This window comes from Tamandua tetradactyla, chromosome 6 (genome assembly GCF_023851605.1).
Source record: "Tamandua tetradactyla isolate mTamTet1 chromosome 6, mTamTet1.pri, whole genome shotgun sequence".
NCBI lineage: Eukaryota > Metazoa > Chordata > Mammalia > Pilosa > Myrmecophagidae > Tamandua > Tamandua tetradactyla.
Window position 1 is genome coordinate 72702305 of NC_135332.1, and position 15023 is coordinate 72717327.

A 15023-nucleotide genomic window follows, 5' to 3' on the forward strand; every position below is an offset into this window, starting at 1 on the left:
CTTCATGTGCACGTGTCTGTGTGACACAGAAGGCTGGACCAGGACAGGCTGGGGGAAGCTGCAGCTCAACATAAGGAACCGAGGGCAAAACAAAAGATCCCATCCTCATAGAGTCCGAAAGTGAAACACACTGTCTCTCTGGGGTAGTGAGTTCCCCGTCACTGAAAGTATGCAAGCTGACAACAGTTTTTGCGCTTCAGTTAAGCTGTCAGGGCTAATGACTTCCAAGACACCTTCCAGCTTCGAGACCCTGACTCTGTGTCCCTCTGCTCAGACTCCCAACTGCAAGGCCCGTGGCTTCCTTCCAAGCCACTGTTCTCAGCTCCAAGGAGCCCTGAAGTCATTCATGGATGCGCCAAGATCAGGTGTGAGGAGTGTGGAATGGAATTTGTTTCTAATAATAGCTACAATACTCAACTTTTGAATGAGTTCTTACATAGAAATTAGAAATGTAAAAGTGATGTTATTATAGAAACAACTACACACTTTCTTGAGTGGGAGGCAAAGAGGTAGTGTCAGCTGGAGGCATATCCTCGGGGCCAGCCATGAGGGTGCACCCCGTGGGGGACCCCCATCCACCAAGGGCCTCTGACCTGGTGGGGGCTTCTTTCTCCCCACTGAGGCTCTTCCTGGCAGGGCAATGAAGAGGATTTCCTACCTCCCTTTCTCCCTCCCTCCTTCCTTTGCTCTCTCCCTTTCTTTCTTCACGCCCTCCCTCCTCCCCTCACTCCCTTCCTTGTAATGAAGCCAAACCTTCTCCCAAAATGCCCACCCTCAACATCGGGCAATTCGCTCACACCCCACCATACCCCAGCTCATGAATCTGGCCAGGGAATATCAAAGCAATGGGCAGCAAAACCCCTGGGCGAGGCTGGGAGCACCTGGGCACTCTGTGCCTACAAGAAGCCAGAGTGGGTCGGGCCACAATGGCTCAGCAGGCAGAGTTCTCACCTGCCATGCCAGAGACCCGGCTTCCTCTCTGCAACAAAAAAAAAGAAGCCAAAGTGTCTGATCCCTTTCACTGACCCAGTGTGTGTGTGGGGGGATCAACCAGCCAGCAGGTGGCTTATTTTGGCTCCACAGTCCATGACCTTGGATCATAAGTGTCCCAGGGTCACCTATCAGGACACTTGTCCCTTGGAAGGCAACAGCTTGCAGGCTATATAGACATTGAGAATCAATTCTGGCCCATGAGGGGGCAGGGAAATCCCAACACTCAGGGTCCCCCCCGCCCTCCATCTCACTGCTACGAGGATCTGGGGATATGCTATACTTACGAGGAGCCTGAGAACCCGAGGTGGCATCCCAGGCCCAAGGGGGCCTCCCCACGTTGGGCAACCCAGAGAAACCACCTGGCCTCTCTTTCTCATTGCTGGCTGCACCTGGGGAACTGGCATGCCCTCTTCTGAGACCTGCAGCTTCCTCCCGGCTGGTGAGGGCGCCAGGGCCCTGCAGGTGGGGAAGGGCAAGTGGCGTGGGGAGTGGGCACTATCTGCACACTTTAGAGAAGAAAAGGCATTCCAAGGAGACCACAGTCTTTCTTCACTCTTTACTGTGTAAAAATAAACCCAACAATTCATGTAGTTTCAGCAAGAAAATGGAAGAAAAAAAAAAAAGCAAGAATATCAGTAGAAATAGTGCATTTCCAGACTTGCTGATGGGAGGTGGCAGGTCCCATGGTTTTGACCCATTTGATACCCAAAAGGCTGCAGATCATATGAAAAATGTACAGCTTTGGTTAGCAAATAATGAAAAAAGTAAGATACATCGATTCTCTTTCATATTATACAGTATATACATTATAACAATATCAACCTTAGGGGATTTGCTTTTTTTGTTTTTTGGTTTTTTTTGGCAAATAAGACAAAATTGGGACTCTAAGTATTGGGCTTTTTTTCTCCTCAATGACTTGTTCCCTTCAACAAATTGCACTTACATCCACTACACACGGAAGCAATACATTTCCCATCATTAGTTGAATAAATTTATACACTGTTTTTTGAGAGATAAAACCACTGCTCCTTCAAGTTACATTTTGGTTGCCATCAGATGACAAAAGACTCAATCATCTTATTTGAGCAATATGAAACACTAATTTCTTCTATCAGGGTTGGAATTCCAATGCTCAACCTCTTCCATTTAAGTTGGGTCAGCTCCAGGATGAAAGGGCCAGCGTAAATGGCCGTTTCTATATTCCTGTCCCCAACGTGCCTTTAAGAACAGGCGGCCCCTCCTTGGAGCTCAATGGAATGACTTCATGAACCTCATGCCAGCCTCTCCCCGCCCCCTCACTGCCCACAAGACACCCCCCCTTGGTCTCAGGTCCCAGGGCTGGTGACAAAGTGATCTTTGCAGTCTTAAAAAATAAATCAGGAGTCTACAAAAGGAAAAGAAAGCATACAAAATGTATCTCTTTCTTCCAAAATACATGCTTTCAGTCCTACTTTGGGTGGAGCCTGAAAGTATTTTCAAGGGAGATATAGGTTAATTTATATGTTTGTCCTTTACTTTCATAAAAATACTCGTTTTTGTAATAAACTTTGTCTTCTACAGTAAGAGAAATAACACTGTGTTATCAAAAGCAAGAAGGCTTAAGATTCAAGTGGGATCGAAGTCCCCAGGGTCTGGAGGGCCTCCGTCAATGGCTCTCCAACCTCGGACACCCAGGGAGAGCTGTCGGACACCGGCTAAGCAAAAACACACACTGCCTCGACAGTGCTTTTTTCATCTTCTTATTTTATAAAATGGCATTACCTGAGAGAGGCAGGTATCAGTCAGTGCAAGAGGGAGCGTCAACTGGACTTAGGAGTCGATGGGAACATGTGGACTCGATTTGCGGCTGTGTCAGCCGCCTTTTCGGGGCCGGCAAAGTGCCAACTGTGAACACAGTGAAGGGGCCGAGGGGCTTGGCACAGACCCCAGGCAGGGGCAGGCAGGGAGCTAAGTGTCAGCTTCTATCCCTGGCACCGTGGCTGTGTCAGGGGTGGGGCGAGGGGACAGGTGCAGAGGCTGGGAGGACGCAGGGTGGGCTTTGGGGGTAGGCTCTGCCCTTCTCTGGTCCGGGCAGAGGATGGCTTGTGGTCCTGAATGGACAGCGGCGCAGAAGGCGGTCTGGGGCAGGGGCAGGTGGGAGGAGCGGACGGGGGAGCACCTAGCACGTTTTGGGCCTTGCCCGGCAAGGGCTCCAGATGGCTGAAGTGAGGGGCAGGGCTGACCTGGTCTAGAGGGGTGACTCTGAGCGTGCTCGCTCTCTCCCAGCCGCGGAATGATGCCGGCTCGTTCTCAGTCCACAATGCTGCAAAGACTTCGTGTTTTCGGGACGCAGGGAAGTGGGAAAGGGAAACCGATCTATCTCATGACGTCCTCCAACACCCTCGGCTTGCTTATACATCCATTTTCGGCAGCTTACAGGGGTGAGCCCAGAACACTGGATGGCACACGACACAGGTCTGGAGAAGTCCATGCAGGCAAGGGAACACGCATCAGACCGAAGAAGCAAGAAACACACCACCCCGGGAGACATGCAAGCAGAGAAAGTCCCTGCAGATCCACAGATGCCACAACCCAACAGCTCTGATGAAACACGATTACCTAAGAAAAAGCCACTGTTTCACACCACCACGCAGCGCGCGCCAGATCTGCAGCCGCCAGGAGAGTGACACACTGCAGAACGGCGCTGGGTACCGTGCAGACAACCACAGCACAGACAGAGAGACACCTACACAGACACACACATGGATGCACTGGGTTCCCGACGCAAGGTAGACCTGTGTATAAGGAGACAGGTGTTCCTGGGAAGGAACAGAAGACGGGAACACCTGCTTCTCAGGAAGAAATGTCTGCAGCTGCAGATGAGCCAGGCAGCACGGTACAATTTCTAGAAAGACTTGTCAGCCTTTTGCTAATTAGGCTCCTGGTGACCGAGCCCAGCAAGCCCTCAGGGCATGCGACCTCCAAACAATAAAACAGAACAGGGAGCTCACACATACCCTGGGCATGACCCTTCCAAGGGCTCACTCGCTGTCAAAACACACACACACACACACACACACACACACACACACACACACACAGAAAGACACACACGCTTTTCTCCCTCCTCAGTAGGACTAGAAGGAAATGTGCATGGCTGCTTTTCATAGGGGGGCGGGGTGGAAAGCCAAAGGTTCTGGATGCCGGCCAGGTATCAGAGAGATGGAGGAGGGGCTCTGGCCCTCACACACTGTCTGACCCGGCTCACCCTGGATGGGGCGTGCTGGGGGATCACAGCAGCTGCAGTTCCCCGGGGGGGGGGGGGGGGGGGGGGGGGAAGCTTCCCACTGCCTGGCTGAGCTGATCTCGGTGCCTCGGTTAGGAGCCAGGGGCTGGCCTTTGAGTGGGACACCAGGGCAGAAGGGAAGGGGCAAAGGGCTATGGCTTCCTGGGACAGCGGGTGGGAGGCGCTTCCATCTCAGTGGGGCAGCACGGAGGTGGGGAGGGCTGAGGGGGCAGGGACATGGCCCTGAGACAGCTGGGCAGAAGCGTGGCATGCAGGACAGGGTCCCAGGCCCCAGGGCTGCTCTCAGATGCAAAGAGCCGGTATGCTGACCGGCCAGGGGGCAGGGGGCAAGGGGATGGCCCCCCAGCACTGCCAGAGAGAGTGCCCTCTAATACCAAATAAAAAACTCCGTGGAGAGGCATCCCAGCCTTTAACAAATGCTAAAAGACATTTATAATATCAATATAGAGCTACAGCGGTCCTTAAATAGGTCTGCAAACGGAGACAATGTGTGCTTGGGAAGGCGTGCCCGCCCCAAGGCACCTGGCAGCCAGCAGAGTCGGCAAATACAGATATTTGACGGGGTCGTGACATTTCCCAAAGCCACAAAGAAAGAAAAAAAGAAAGAAAAAGCCTCCCCTCCCCCACCACACACACAGACACACACACACACACACACACACGCAAACCCTCTCACCTACTCCTGCACTGTCAGAACGCCGATGCCACCTGCTTAGGCTGTGAACAAGGGGTGCCTGAGAAGCAGCCCAGGGCTCCTAGAGAGAAGAGGGGCTTCCTTGGGGACAGACAAGGGGCCGGAACTGCTTCACGTGCGTGAGAAGGACAAGACCAGGCTGTGTGCGTGTGCAGGGGCGGTGGCCTGAATTCATTCTGGGGTGGGGGGAGGGGAGAAGAGACGACTGGGTCACCACGGCACAAGCGACGGCGGGCAGGCGGCGGGCCAGGGCCCTGGGGCCATCAGTTGATCTGGCGACAGGCTTCGAATGTCCACTTGGTGGCCCCGCCGTAGATCTCAATGTTGGTCTCGGCCCAGGCGAGGACGTTGCCGGAAAGGGCCCTGCTGCTGCACGTGGCCAGGCTGTACACCTCCCCAGGGCTCAGCTTGCGGTCCCAGATGTTGAAATGGGCCAGCTCGCCCACAAATGCTTGGGTGGCATCAAACCCACCACCCAGAGTGTCCTTGGAGGGAAAGCAGGGGTGGGGGAGGGCACGGTTAGGGTGATCTGGGGGCCACGGGGCTCCGCCCAGGTGGGAGGGCCCCGTCCAGTGGCAGTGAGTCTGGGGGTCTCTGTATCTTCAATCAAGGGAGCTCACATCCACCTCTGGGTACCATCTGCACCCCGCCCCCGTCTCCGGTTTTCTGCAGCTATGCACTGCTCTCTCCTCTGGGGAGCCCCAGATGCACCAGACTCAGCCTTTCCTGCAGGCAGCCGCCCGGCTGGGGTGGAGCATAACCTCCCTCCCTCTCAGTGCTTCCAGTGCCCCTCTCCTGCCAGGGCCAGCGCCCAGTGGAGCAGGAGGTCTGGAATTCCCTGTTCCTCGGTTTCTCTCCTGGGAGCCCAATAGGAGGCAAACCACTTCAGAGGAAATAAATTATTCATCCTTAAAAGCACAGTTGGCCTTCCCATGCCAAAGACAGATGCCAGTGGCTGCTGGGAGTGAAAGGACCAAAGCCCACTGCTGTGTGTGCTTCCTGATGGCAAACCCACCCAGAGGACAGCTGTGCCCAAACTGCTGTACAACCTGTTTCTGTCGCCGCTTCCCAGGGGAAACCACTGCCCTCCTCCCGCCCCGGTTCCCCTCCTCTCACTCTCCCTTCTCCTCTACCCGGGCCCCTGGCTCTGGGGATCCCTCTCCAGCTCCGGTACCTGCTCCTGACCCAGCACCAGCACGCCCTGGGGCTTGATGGGGTGGTAAGGTGCTAGGTTCTCGCCGTTGCCGCCCTGGGTGCCATCCTGGTAGGCTTCCCAGACGCCATCCCGGGTGGTCCAGGTGACACAGATGTGGTGCCACTTGCCATCATTAATCACAAAGGGCAGCTTGGCCACCTGGGGGAGGAGGAAGACACGCGTGTGGTGGGCAAGGGGGCACACCTGAGGACCTACCATCACCATCCACATCGCCTCGGCTGTGCCGCTTCCCATCCTTACTTCAAAAACAAGCATCATAAGCCATTACTGCATGCACTTAGCATTGACCTCCCCAGGCTTTATCTATCGACAGCTGGACCATCAGCCAGGGACCAGGGAATCAACAGGAAATGTAGTGCTTTGCTGAGGGGACCCCTTAAGATTGATCTGGGTGCACAGCCCTCCTCCTTGCTGTCTTTGCCCTCCACCCTCAGACTAAACAAGTCCCTCAGGAGAACAGAGTCGGGAAAGTCGATGGCCCCCACCTTCTCCCCAGGCTGCTGCCCAGGTATGAACGAACATGAGCTGGAGGGGAGCCAAGCTCCCCACTGCCTTCTGGCCAGCATGCCCTGCCTTCCCGGGCCTCTTCCTTGGGCCTCTCTTCTCTTTCCTGACATCCCATTCCCCACTGGTCAGTTCCCTGGGCCCACCACCCACCCTAGGGCATCCAAGAGGTGCCAGAGTCGGGGGGTAGGGAGGGGAGGTACCTTGTCTCTGACACTCAGACCATCTCCTGTCCTGGACTCTCACTCAGGAGGGGCTGGCACAGCAGAGAAGGGAACCCTCACACCCCTTTAACTCAGGGAAGTACACTGGGAACAAGGGTCTGGCATCCAATTCCTAGTCCCCCTGGTGACCAGGGATTTCCAGCACAGCCTGGGGATGGGAGGGCTTGAAAGCTGGCAGCTAATCCCACGGCTAACGGCTGGCCAAGGTGGGGAGCCATTCTCCAGAGGGAAAAGGGGCTCCCCTGGACTGCCCTTTCCCAAGGGGCCATGTGCATCTGGCCTCCTCCCAGGGTGGACCTCAGGTGAGGTAGATGGGGACTAGGGAAATCAAGGTGCCCCTAATGCATCTCTGGTTCCCCAACACACTGAGGAGTGAAGCCAGTTCCCAGGCAGCTGGTGGGTGAGGAGTGAGGACTTGAGTGTGTAGGGCAGACGACCCCACCCGGCTGCTCATTCTCCTCCATCCCGAAGTCAGCATCGACCCCTCCTGGTCTCTTCTCAGGGCCCCAGCAGGGTCTGATGCTATCTGTCCCACCCCACCCCCACGCCCCTCTCCCAGCACCCAACACAGACTGGCGTCCTGGGGACGCGCCCGGCTGCCCTCCCAGCCCACGTGGAGAGGGGCGCTACCTTGTCATTGATGAGGATCTCCATGGGGTTGTTGCCCCACTCGATGAGCACCAGCTCGTTGGCCTGCCCGGGCACGGCGTAGGAGAAGGGGGTACCCACCCCCGGGGCGGCGCTGGACTTGAGCCACATGCACACAGAGAAGGCGTACATCTCCGGCAGACTCTTCTTGACTTTGGCATACATGTAGTTGGTCCGCAGAGGGAAGGTGAGCTGGAACTTGTCCCCGGGGCGGTTGTCTTTCTGGCCTGGGCTCGGGAGAGTGGACCCAGTTATGACAGCTGCACCCTGACTGGGGCTCGAAGGGGTGCGAGTCCTGCTCAGTCCCCGCTGAGTCCCGAGATACAGACAAGGCAGCCTCTGTCTCCACGTTAAAGACGCCAACTCAGCGACGCTGAATGTGTTGCTCTGGGGCACAGGGCCAGTCAGAGATAGAGCTGACCAAAGGTCTTGGGGCTCCCCTGGGGCCCCCACACACCTGTCACTGCTTGTCCTCTAACCTGATACACAAAGCTGCAGTGGCATGAACGAGGCCAGCTCCCCTCGGAGCAGCCCCCGGGGGGAAGGGCATCCAACCCCAACTCCTCTGAGCTGCCAGTGCTCCAGAACCTTCTGTTCTGGGCCCTCTTCCTGGGTCCCCTGGTGCCTGGTTCATGGGGACATGTCAAAGTGGGGTGGAGGGAGGGGGTGGGCACTGGCTCAGCAGGGCACCTTCTAGAAATAATTTCTTGGCTCGGTGCTGGTCACACTTTCCTCTAGAACAGGCTGTGCTGCAGCCCCTGCCTGCTCACCTGACCCGCCAACTCGCCCTGAGGTTCAAGGCTGTTGGCAAAATCCAATCTGCCCCAAAGGATGAACAGCTGTCCTCCCCGGGGCTCCTGAAGTAACTGCCTGGAGCCCTGCAGAGGTGACCACTTTAAGGTCGATGCCAGGCATCCTCAGAGAGAGGTTCCTGTGAACTTGATAGCCTCCCCATACCCAAGTCACTAGCTTGGGCACAAAAGCCTTCTGGCAAATGTCACCAGTGAATGCTCGCTGCCACTCCCACCCCCATCCACACGACACCATGTCGTGGCCCTACCCATGGTATGACTCAGTCCAGGTAAAGCGTTCCCGGACAGCAGTGGGCACTGGGACCAGGCTGGGACGGGGTAAGAAACCTAAGCCCCGACGCACACAAACTGCCAGTTCCTAAGTGTGCAGCCAAGGCTCTGCCAGGGAGCTCAGCAGCAAGCCCTCTCCCCTGGCCAAGAAATTTTTTCTAGAAGGCACCCTGCTGGGCCAGCGCCCACACACCCCCTTTCCTGGGCATCTCCTCTGGATGCCAGGAGGGAGTGGTGCCGGGCCAACCCCCACCTTCTCAAGAGCGCATTCCAACCCGCTTACGGGGTGTTTTTCTTTTCCCTCGTCTCCCCTCCCTCCTGCAGTCCTTTCCCTTGGTCTGTTTTTCAGTTACATAACGTGCCTTAAGATGGCACTGTTTAAATTCGTCCTGCACATTTTGCGGTCCGAGCAGGGTCACGTGGCCCTGCTCAGCGCCGGGCCCCCTCTTTTACAACCTTGTTTGATTTCTGCGACTTCAAAGTAGAGTCGCCCGAGCTCATTCACGCGGCCAGGGCACGGTGGGGGCCAGCCGGACCAACCGGGTTGGCCACGGGGGAGCTGTGGGGACGCACAAGATGCCAGGGCTTGGGTCATTCAGAAGAAAGAACAGCAGGGCTGGAGCTCAGGGTAGAGGAGGTCCCTGGGAGGAAGCCTGCTCTGCCGCCCAAACTAACCCGGCCAGGAGGCTCCAGCCCCAAACCCGAGGGTGGCTCTCTGTGTGCAGTTGAGGACAAGCCAGAGCGTGGCTTTCTTAGCCAGGGAGGGTTGCAGGCTGGCCACGGCTACCGTGCAAAGTTACTGAAGATTAAACAAATCAGACTTGAAAAACCTGGCAACTGTGTGAGTGTACCTTGAGGGGGGGGGCGGGGGTACATCGGGTAATCCCTTCCTCTGCCTACCTTCTCCAGAAACATCCCTGGCCTAGGGCATTCTAGCACAGAACCTCGGGTGCCCGGAAGCTGGAGGGAGGAAGGAGAGAGACCGAAGGGGTTGGGGTAGCTCACCCCCCGCCCCCACATCCCCCATTACCTTTCTCAAGCTCACTGATCCGCTGGTGCAGGGAGGTCAGGGCGCTCTCAATCTTGACTCTTTCCTCGGTGTCGTTCTTGGGGCCCCCCTTGCCCTCCTCCAGACTGTTCACCCGGGAGAGCACCTGCCTCTCCAGATCATCAATTTTGCTCTGCAGCAGATCCTTGAGGCTGTTGGTCTGGCTGGAGGAATTGAGCCGGCTGTACTGCTGCGGGGGTGCAAGGATGGGGAAAACCACACCGTTACGCGCAGCGCAGGGCCGGGGGCCGGGAGGCGGGAGGCACGGTCCCCTCGGGGCGACTGCGGGGGCGGCCTGGCGGGAGGCTCGGGCCAGAGGCGGCCACGGGGGTCCCGCAGGCTCGGGGCGCCCAGCCGGGCATCAGCGCAGCCAAGCCGGGCGGGGGTACGGGGTGCCCTGCCGGGCTGAGGGTGCAGGTGAGGGAGGGCAGAGGGGGCACGCGAGCCGGAGGGGAAACGCGGCGCTCACGGACCTCGAGATTCTCCAGGCGGGTTTTGAGCGACTGCAAAGTTTGCCCGAGTTGGCTGAGCGTCTCGGCGGCCGGCGGCCGGGACAGGTCACCCATGGTGTTCTTGCCGGAGCTGGGCTGCTTGCGGCCGCCACCGGCCCTGGCCTCGCCAGCGCCCGCGTCCAGGGTGCTCTGGCTCTCGCAGCGGCCCAGCTTGGTGGTCAGCTCGCGGATGGCCTCCTTCTGGCTCAGGATGGTCTCCTTCTGCTGCAGCACGGTCTCGCGGAGCTGCAGCACGTTGGTCCGGAGCTCCTCGGCGCCGCCCGCGGTCACGGACGCGGCGCACATGTCGGCGTCCGCCGGCACCGAGGTGCAGATGAAACGCGTCGGCCCGAAATCCTGGGCTCGGCTGCCCAAGAGGCAGAGAACGAGCAGCGCACAGGTGCGCGCGGCGCCGCCGGCCGGCATCGCTGCGGCGCCAGGTGCCGGAGTGGCTCCGGCCCGGCCCGGCTCGGCTCGGCTGGGACGCGCTCGGGCTCGGGCTTTCCGGGCGGCCGGGGCTCCGTGGGCCACGCGGTCCGCTCCGCCGCGCTGTCCGGCCCCCGCTGCCGCCCGCGCTGCGGAGCCCGCGCCTTTTATGCCGCCGCGGGAGGGGCCAGGCGCCGCCGACGTCAGCGGGGGAGGAATCCCGCTTTAATTGTCTGCGCCTGGGTCCCGCGACGCGGCGGGGGCCGCACGGGCGCGCGACAAGGCTCCCTGGGCCCGCCGCCCCCTCCGGGGACGCAGCCGGGCCTGCCCCGCCCCCGCCTCGCCGAGCGCCGCTTCCCCGCAGGAGGAGGGGAGTGGGGGGAGGAGATGGAAAAGGGGAGGGGGGTGTGATGGGAGCGGGGTAGTGGGAGACGGACCGCGGCCCCGGACTCCGGGATGGGGACTTCCGCGGCGGAGGAGCCACCCTTGCGTGGTGTCCCCAGATCTCCGACGGGGCTCGGTGGGCGGGAGGCCACGGCCGGCCGGGGAGCTCGGGATTCGGTTCGGCTCACTTGGCTGCTCTGAGCACCCGCGAGGGCGCCCCCGACGTCTTGAATTATTACAATCCGCTTGCACTGTGGCTAGGGCCGGCGCCCCCCGTGTCCGTGCGGGGGGTTGGAAAGCCACTAAGTAGCCCGGCTCGCTCTGGGGACTTGCCGCTCCCGGTCCGCAGCTCCAGGTCTTTGAGGTCTGAGCAGCGTCCCCGGGGAACGACAGCCTCCACCCGGGGGGGGCGGGGACTTCTCGGAGGCGCCCCCACCGATGGAGCCCCACCTGCCAGCGGAGCCAGCCCAGTTCCCGGCAGACAGAGCCGCCGGGGCTTGGCGCTCCCTGTTATCCCCGGGGGAGACGCCAGGCCGGCTCCACTTCCGAGGGGGGACCTCGTCCGCGCTCCTAGTCTTCCATCCCGCGGGCGCGTGGGGGCCGGCTGCGCGCGCTTCCGTCTGTCTCAGTGTGTTTATCAGCGTGGCGGTGTGTGCGCGTCTGTGTCCTCGTATGTCATGTCTGGGTGTCGGCGTGGTCCGCGGTGTGTGTCTGCCTAAGCGTGTTGGGTTTTCGGTTCCCGGTGCGCCCAGCTCGTCCCAATTCCGGGGCCCGAAGGTCAGCGGAGAGGGGTTTCGGGAGGTGGCAGGGGGCGTCGCATGGTGTCACTTTACTCACAGACACACACACACCCATTGTAGAGAGGAGGAAACTGAGGCACCGGGACTCCCAAGGTCGGGCTAGAGACGATCGGGGACGTGCGAGCTGCAGCCGCCACCTGGAGGGTCCGCCGGTGACCCTCACCCCCGCCTTCCTCACTGGTTCCTTCATTCCACAGCCTTTTATTGGGAGCTGAGACGGGCGGGTCCCTGCCCAGGGCCTCTCCGCCCAGAGGAACCCGCAGGCATCTCCCGGGTAGCGGACTGGGACAGGGAAAGACGCGGGTTTTGTTGAAACCTTTTAAAGAGACCCGGACCTCCTCCCTTTCTTCGGCCCGCCTCTCCCCAGCGTCCCCGGCTCCCCGCCGCCTTAGTTCGGCGTCTCGGCCTCCAACACTCGCGGAGCCCAAGGCTGCGAGCCGGCGCGGCCCCCTGCACGTCCCGCGAGTCCTTCGGCCGCCGCTTTCCGGCGCCAGAGGGACCCCGCGGCCCGCACGCGACAGTCCTCGGCTCCGCGCGCCGCGGGCGGGGGTGGTGGCGGGGTTCCCGGCCCTACCGGCCGTGTGTTCGCCCACCTCGGAGCCCCGGAAGCCGCCGCGTTTCCCTCCCTCCCCAACCCTAGACGGCCCGCGGGAGGGAGCCACACACGTCCCCACGCGGATCGCGCGCGGAGCGCCATGCGCTGGAAAGCGACTCTGGAATAATTGCCTGTCCTAGGAGCGCCCGTGGCTTCTGTCCCCGACTCCAAACCTAAGAGCCGATGTAGGGTTCCCTCCTCGCCCCGAGGGCTGTGGAATCTGTCCCCTCCCTCCCACGCCTCTTGTCCGAGGTGTTCCCGCGGGTCCTGGAGACGGCGGTGGGGGGGGGGGGGGGTCGCCCGGAAAGAGCTCAGCCCAGCCCAGGGCAGGCCGTGTGGTGGAGGCGAGAATCCTTAGGCGGGCCTCAAGTCCTGAGCCTCCTCCGTAGAGATGAGGGTGGACGGCTTCAGAAGGGGAGGAGGGGCCGTGGGACAGCGGGATCTCTGGGAGGGAAGCGAAGAGGCCGCCGTCCAGGCAGCTGTGGCCCTGCGAGGCTTTATGCGGCGCTTCCTCGGCCAGACGGCGCAGCACCGGACACCTGCGGCGCACAGCCAGGTGGAGCCCACCCCCCCATCCCCAGGCTCAGGTGGAAAGTCACTGGCGCATTTCAATTTTCTTTAAATCCTTTTCAGTTGGGCTCCAGGTTCCATTACCCTGAGCAAGAGAGAGATTCAGGCCTGGGGTGTTGAGGGCTCCCTCTTCCTCCCCAGTGTTCTGGAAGAATCTTGAGGAAGGGGTGCTTGGGAAAGGAACGAAGGGCAGTGTGATCCAAAACCCTCAGAGGAGGAAACCCAGTGTGCCTGGCTACCTGGGCAGAAGGCGGGGTGGAGGGGGGATGCAGGGAGCATCCTCACAGATGGACACCCAGGGGCACCAGCTGGGGTGGGGAGGAAGTCCTTTAAATACTTCCACCTGGGCCAGCCTGAAGCTGCCAACAGGAAGCCCTGATGCAAGGAGATGGGAAGAGATGCACAGTAACACACCATCATATAGCATTTCCACCGTCCTGCGAAATAACCACAAAAACATAGGTAATAGTGGAGTGTAATAAAATAATTAGGAAGTGATGAGATTTTTGAAATTATTACCTTTTAAAATATTTTTAATTGTAAAAAATATATATACAGAGTAAAGAACGAAAAGAGCAATAATTTTCAAAGCACACTTCAACAAGTGGTTACAGAACAGATCTCAGAGTTTGTCATGGGTTATTACCTTTGTTTTTTATATAATGCATTTAATTGTAAATACATATAGTTCAAATTTTAATGATGGATGTATCTAACAGGCACCTTGCAAGATTCCTAGCATATTATCCGTCAACCTCAGCCCCTTCCAGTCCTAGAGGATGGAGAGGCCATTGGACATTAGATTGAGGCGGGGCACACCTGGGGGTACTGGCAGCAAAGGGGAGGTGAGAAAGCCTGACCAAACCATCCCTTGGCTGGTATGCCAGTGTGGGTAAGGCAGATGGACACAGGGAAGCTAAGCAGGCAGGTCAAGCCGTTCTTCAAGGACCACAAGAAACCACCAGAGTCTCTCAAGCAGGGGGCTGTGGGAGCCCAGGCAGGGGTTTGCTGGCGCCTGGTGCTGTGCCCTGGACTCTCACTCACCTGGTCTTGTTCAGAGGCTTGGCTTGTGCAGATCTAGACCTTGACCCTGAGCAAGGAGCACTGCCCTTTGGGAGACAACACATGGGTTGGGCCTGGAAGAGTGCTGGATGAAGCTGGGAAATGCTTGGAGGACTCTGGGAGGACCTGGAAGAGGCTGGAAGGGGCTGGAGGGATGTTGGGAGGGGCTCGAGAGGCTGGGAAAGGCTGGGAAAATGTTGGGAGGAGCTGGAGGTCTTGAGAGGGTGCTAGGAGGGGTTGGAGGACACTAGGCATGGCACAGGGCCCACTTACCATATGACTTCAGACCATCTAGCATGAGGCCCCACCTTACCTTTAAAATAAGCCAGCCCTAGACCTTCCATGTGGGAGACCCGGGTTATATACCTGGACCATGCGCCCCAAAAAAAGAGAAAAGAAGCCAGCCCTGCAGGGGCAAGGCCATGGAGAGGAGGTGGGAGTGGGGAGAAGCCCTGGGAAGCATCTCTGGGAAGAGAAGATGGCACAAAGCCCCCCTGATCACAGCTCTGAAACATGGGGGTGACTCTCAGTCAAGATTCAGGTTCGTTCTATACATCAGCAAGGAACAATCTGCAAAGGAATCTAAGGAAGTAATTCGATTTACGAAAGCATCAAAGAGAATAGAATACCTAGGAATTAATTTAACCAAGCGGGTGCAAGACCTGTACACTGAAAACTACAAAACTTTGCTGACGAAAACTTAAGAAGATCCAAATAAATGAAAAGACATCCCATGCTGATGGATTGGAAGATTTAATATTGTTAAGATGGCCATACTTTATAGAGTGAACTCATTTATTGGAACCCCTATCAAAATTCCAAAGGCCTTTTCTACAGAAATGGAAAAGCTAATCCTCAAATTAATATGTAATTGTAAGAGGCTCAAACAACTGAAACAATATTGAAAAGGAAAAACAAAGTAGGAGGATTCATACTTCCTGATTTCAAAACTAACTCCAAAAGCTACAGTAATCAAAACAGTGTGGTACTGGCATAAGGA

The 15023-nt window shown here is 58.2% G+C and overlaps 1 protein-coding gene across 3 annotated transcripts; it reads right to left on the reverse strand.

Moving 5' to 3' along the window:
- Positions 1 to 1540: 1540 nt before the first annotated feature.
- Positions 1541 to 10739, reverse strand: NPTX1 (neuronal pentraxin 1). Of its 3 annotated transcripts, none has more exons than XR_013177961.1 (6): positions 10169 to 10739; positions 9678 to 9885; positions 7548 to 7792; positions 6148 to 6327; positions 4956 to 5458; positions 1541 to 3449 (listed from the first exon to the last, which is right to left on the reverse strand). XR_013177961.1 is itself a non-coding variant. In XM_077166177.1 (5 exons), exons 1-5 carry the CDS (start codon positions 10610 to 10612, stop codon positions 5237 to 5239), a joined length of 1299 nt encoding a protein of 432 aa, XP_077022292.1. In that variant the 5' UTR covers positions 10613 to 10739; the 3' UTR covers positions 4291 to 5236. The 3 variants fall into 3 exon arrangements, 1 of the variants encoding a protein (XP_077022292.1); XR_013177960.1 differs by having other exon boundaries at positions 1541 to 3591; XM_077166177.1 differs by lacking the exon at positions 1541 to 3449 and having other exon boundaries at positions 4291 to 5458.
- Between the last annotated feature and the right edge of the window lie 4284 nt (positions 10740 to 15023).

Coding starts and splice junctions, on each gene's coding strand:
- NPTX1 (XM_077166177.1), bottom strand. CDS start 10,612: ATGCCGGCCGGCGGCGCCGCGCGCACCTGTGCGCTGCTCGTTCTCTGC. Junction 7,793..9,677: donor GATCAGTGAGCTTGAGAAAG/GTAATGGGGGAT, acceptor TCCCGAGCCCAG/GCCAGAAAGACAACCGCCCC. Junction 6,328..7,547: donor AGATCCTCATCAATGACAAG/GTAGCGCCCCTC, acceptor CTCCTCCCCCAG/GTGGCCAAGCTGCCCTTTGT.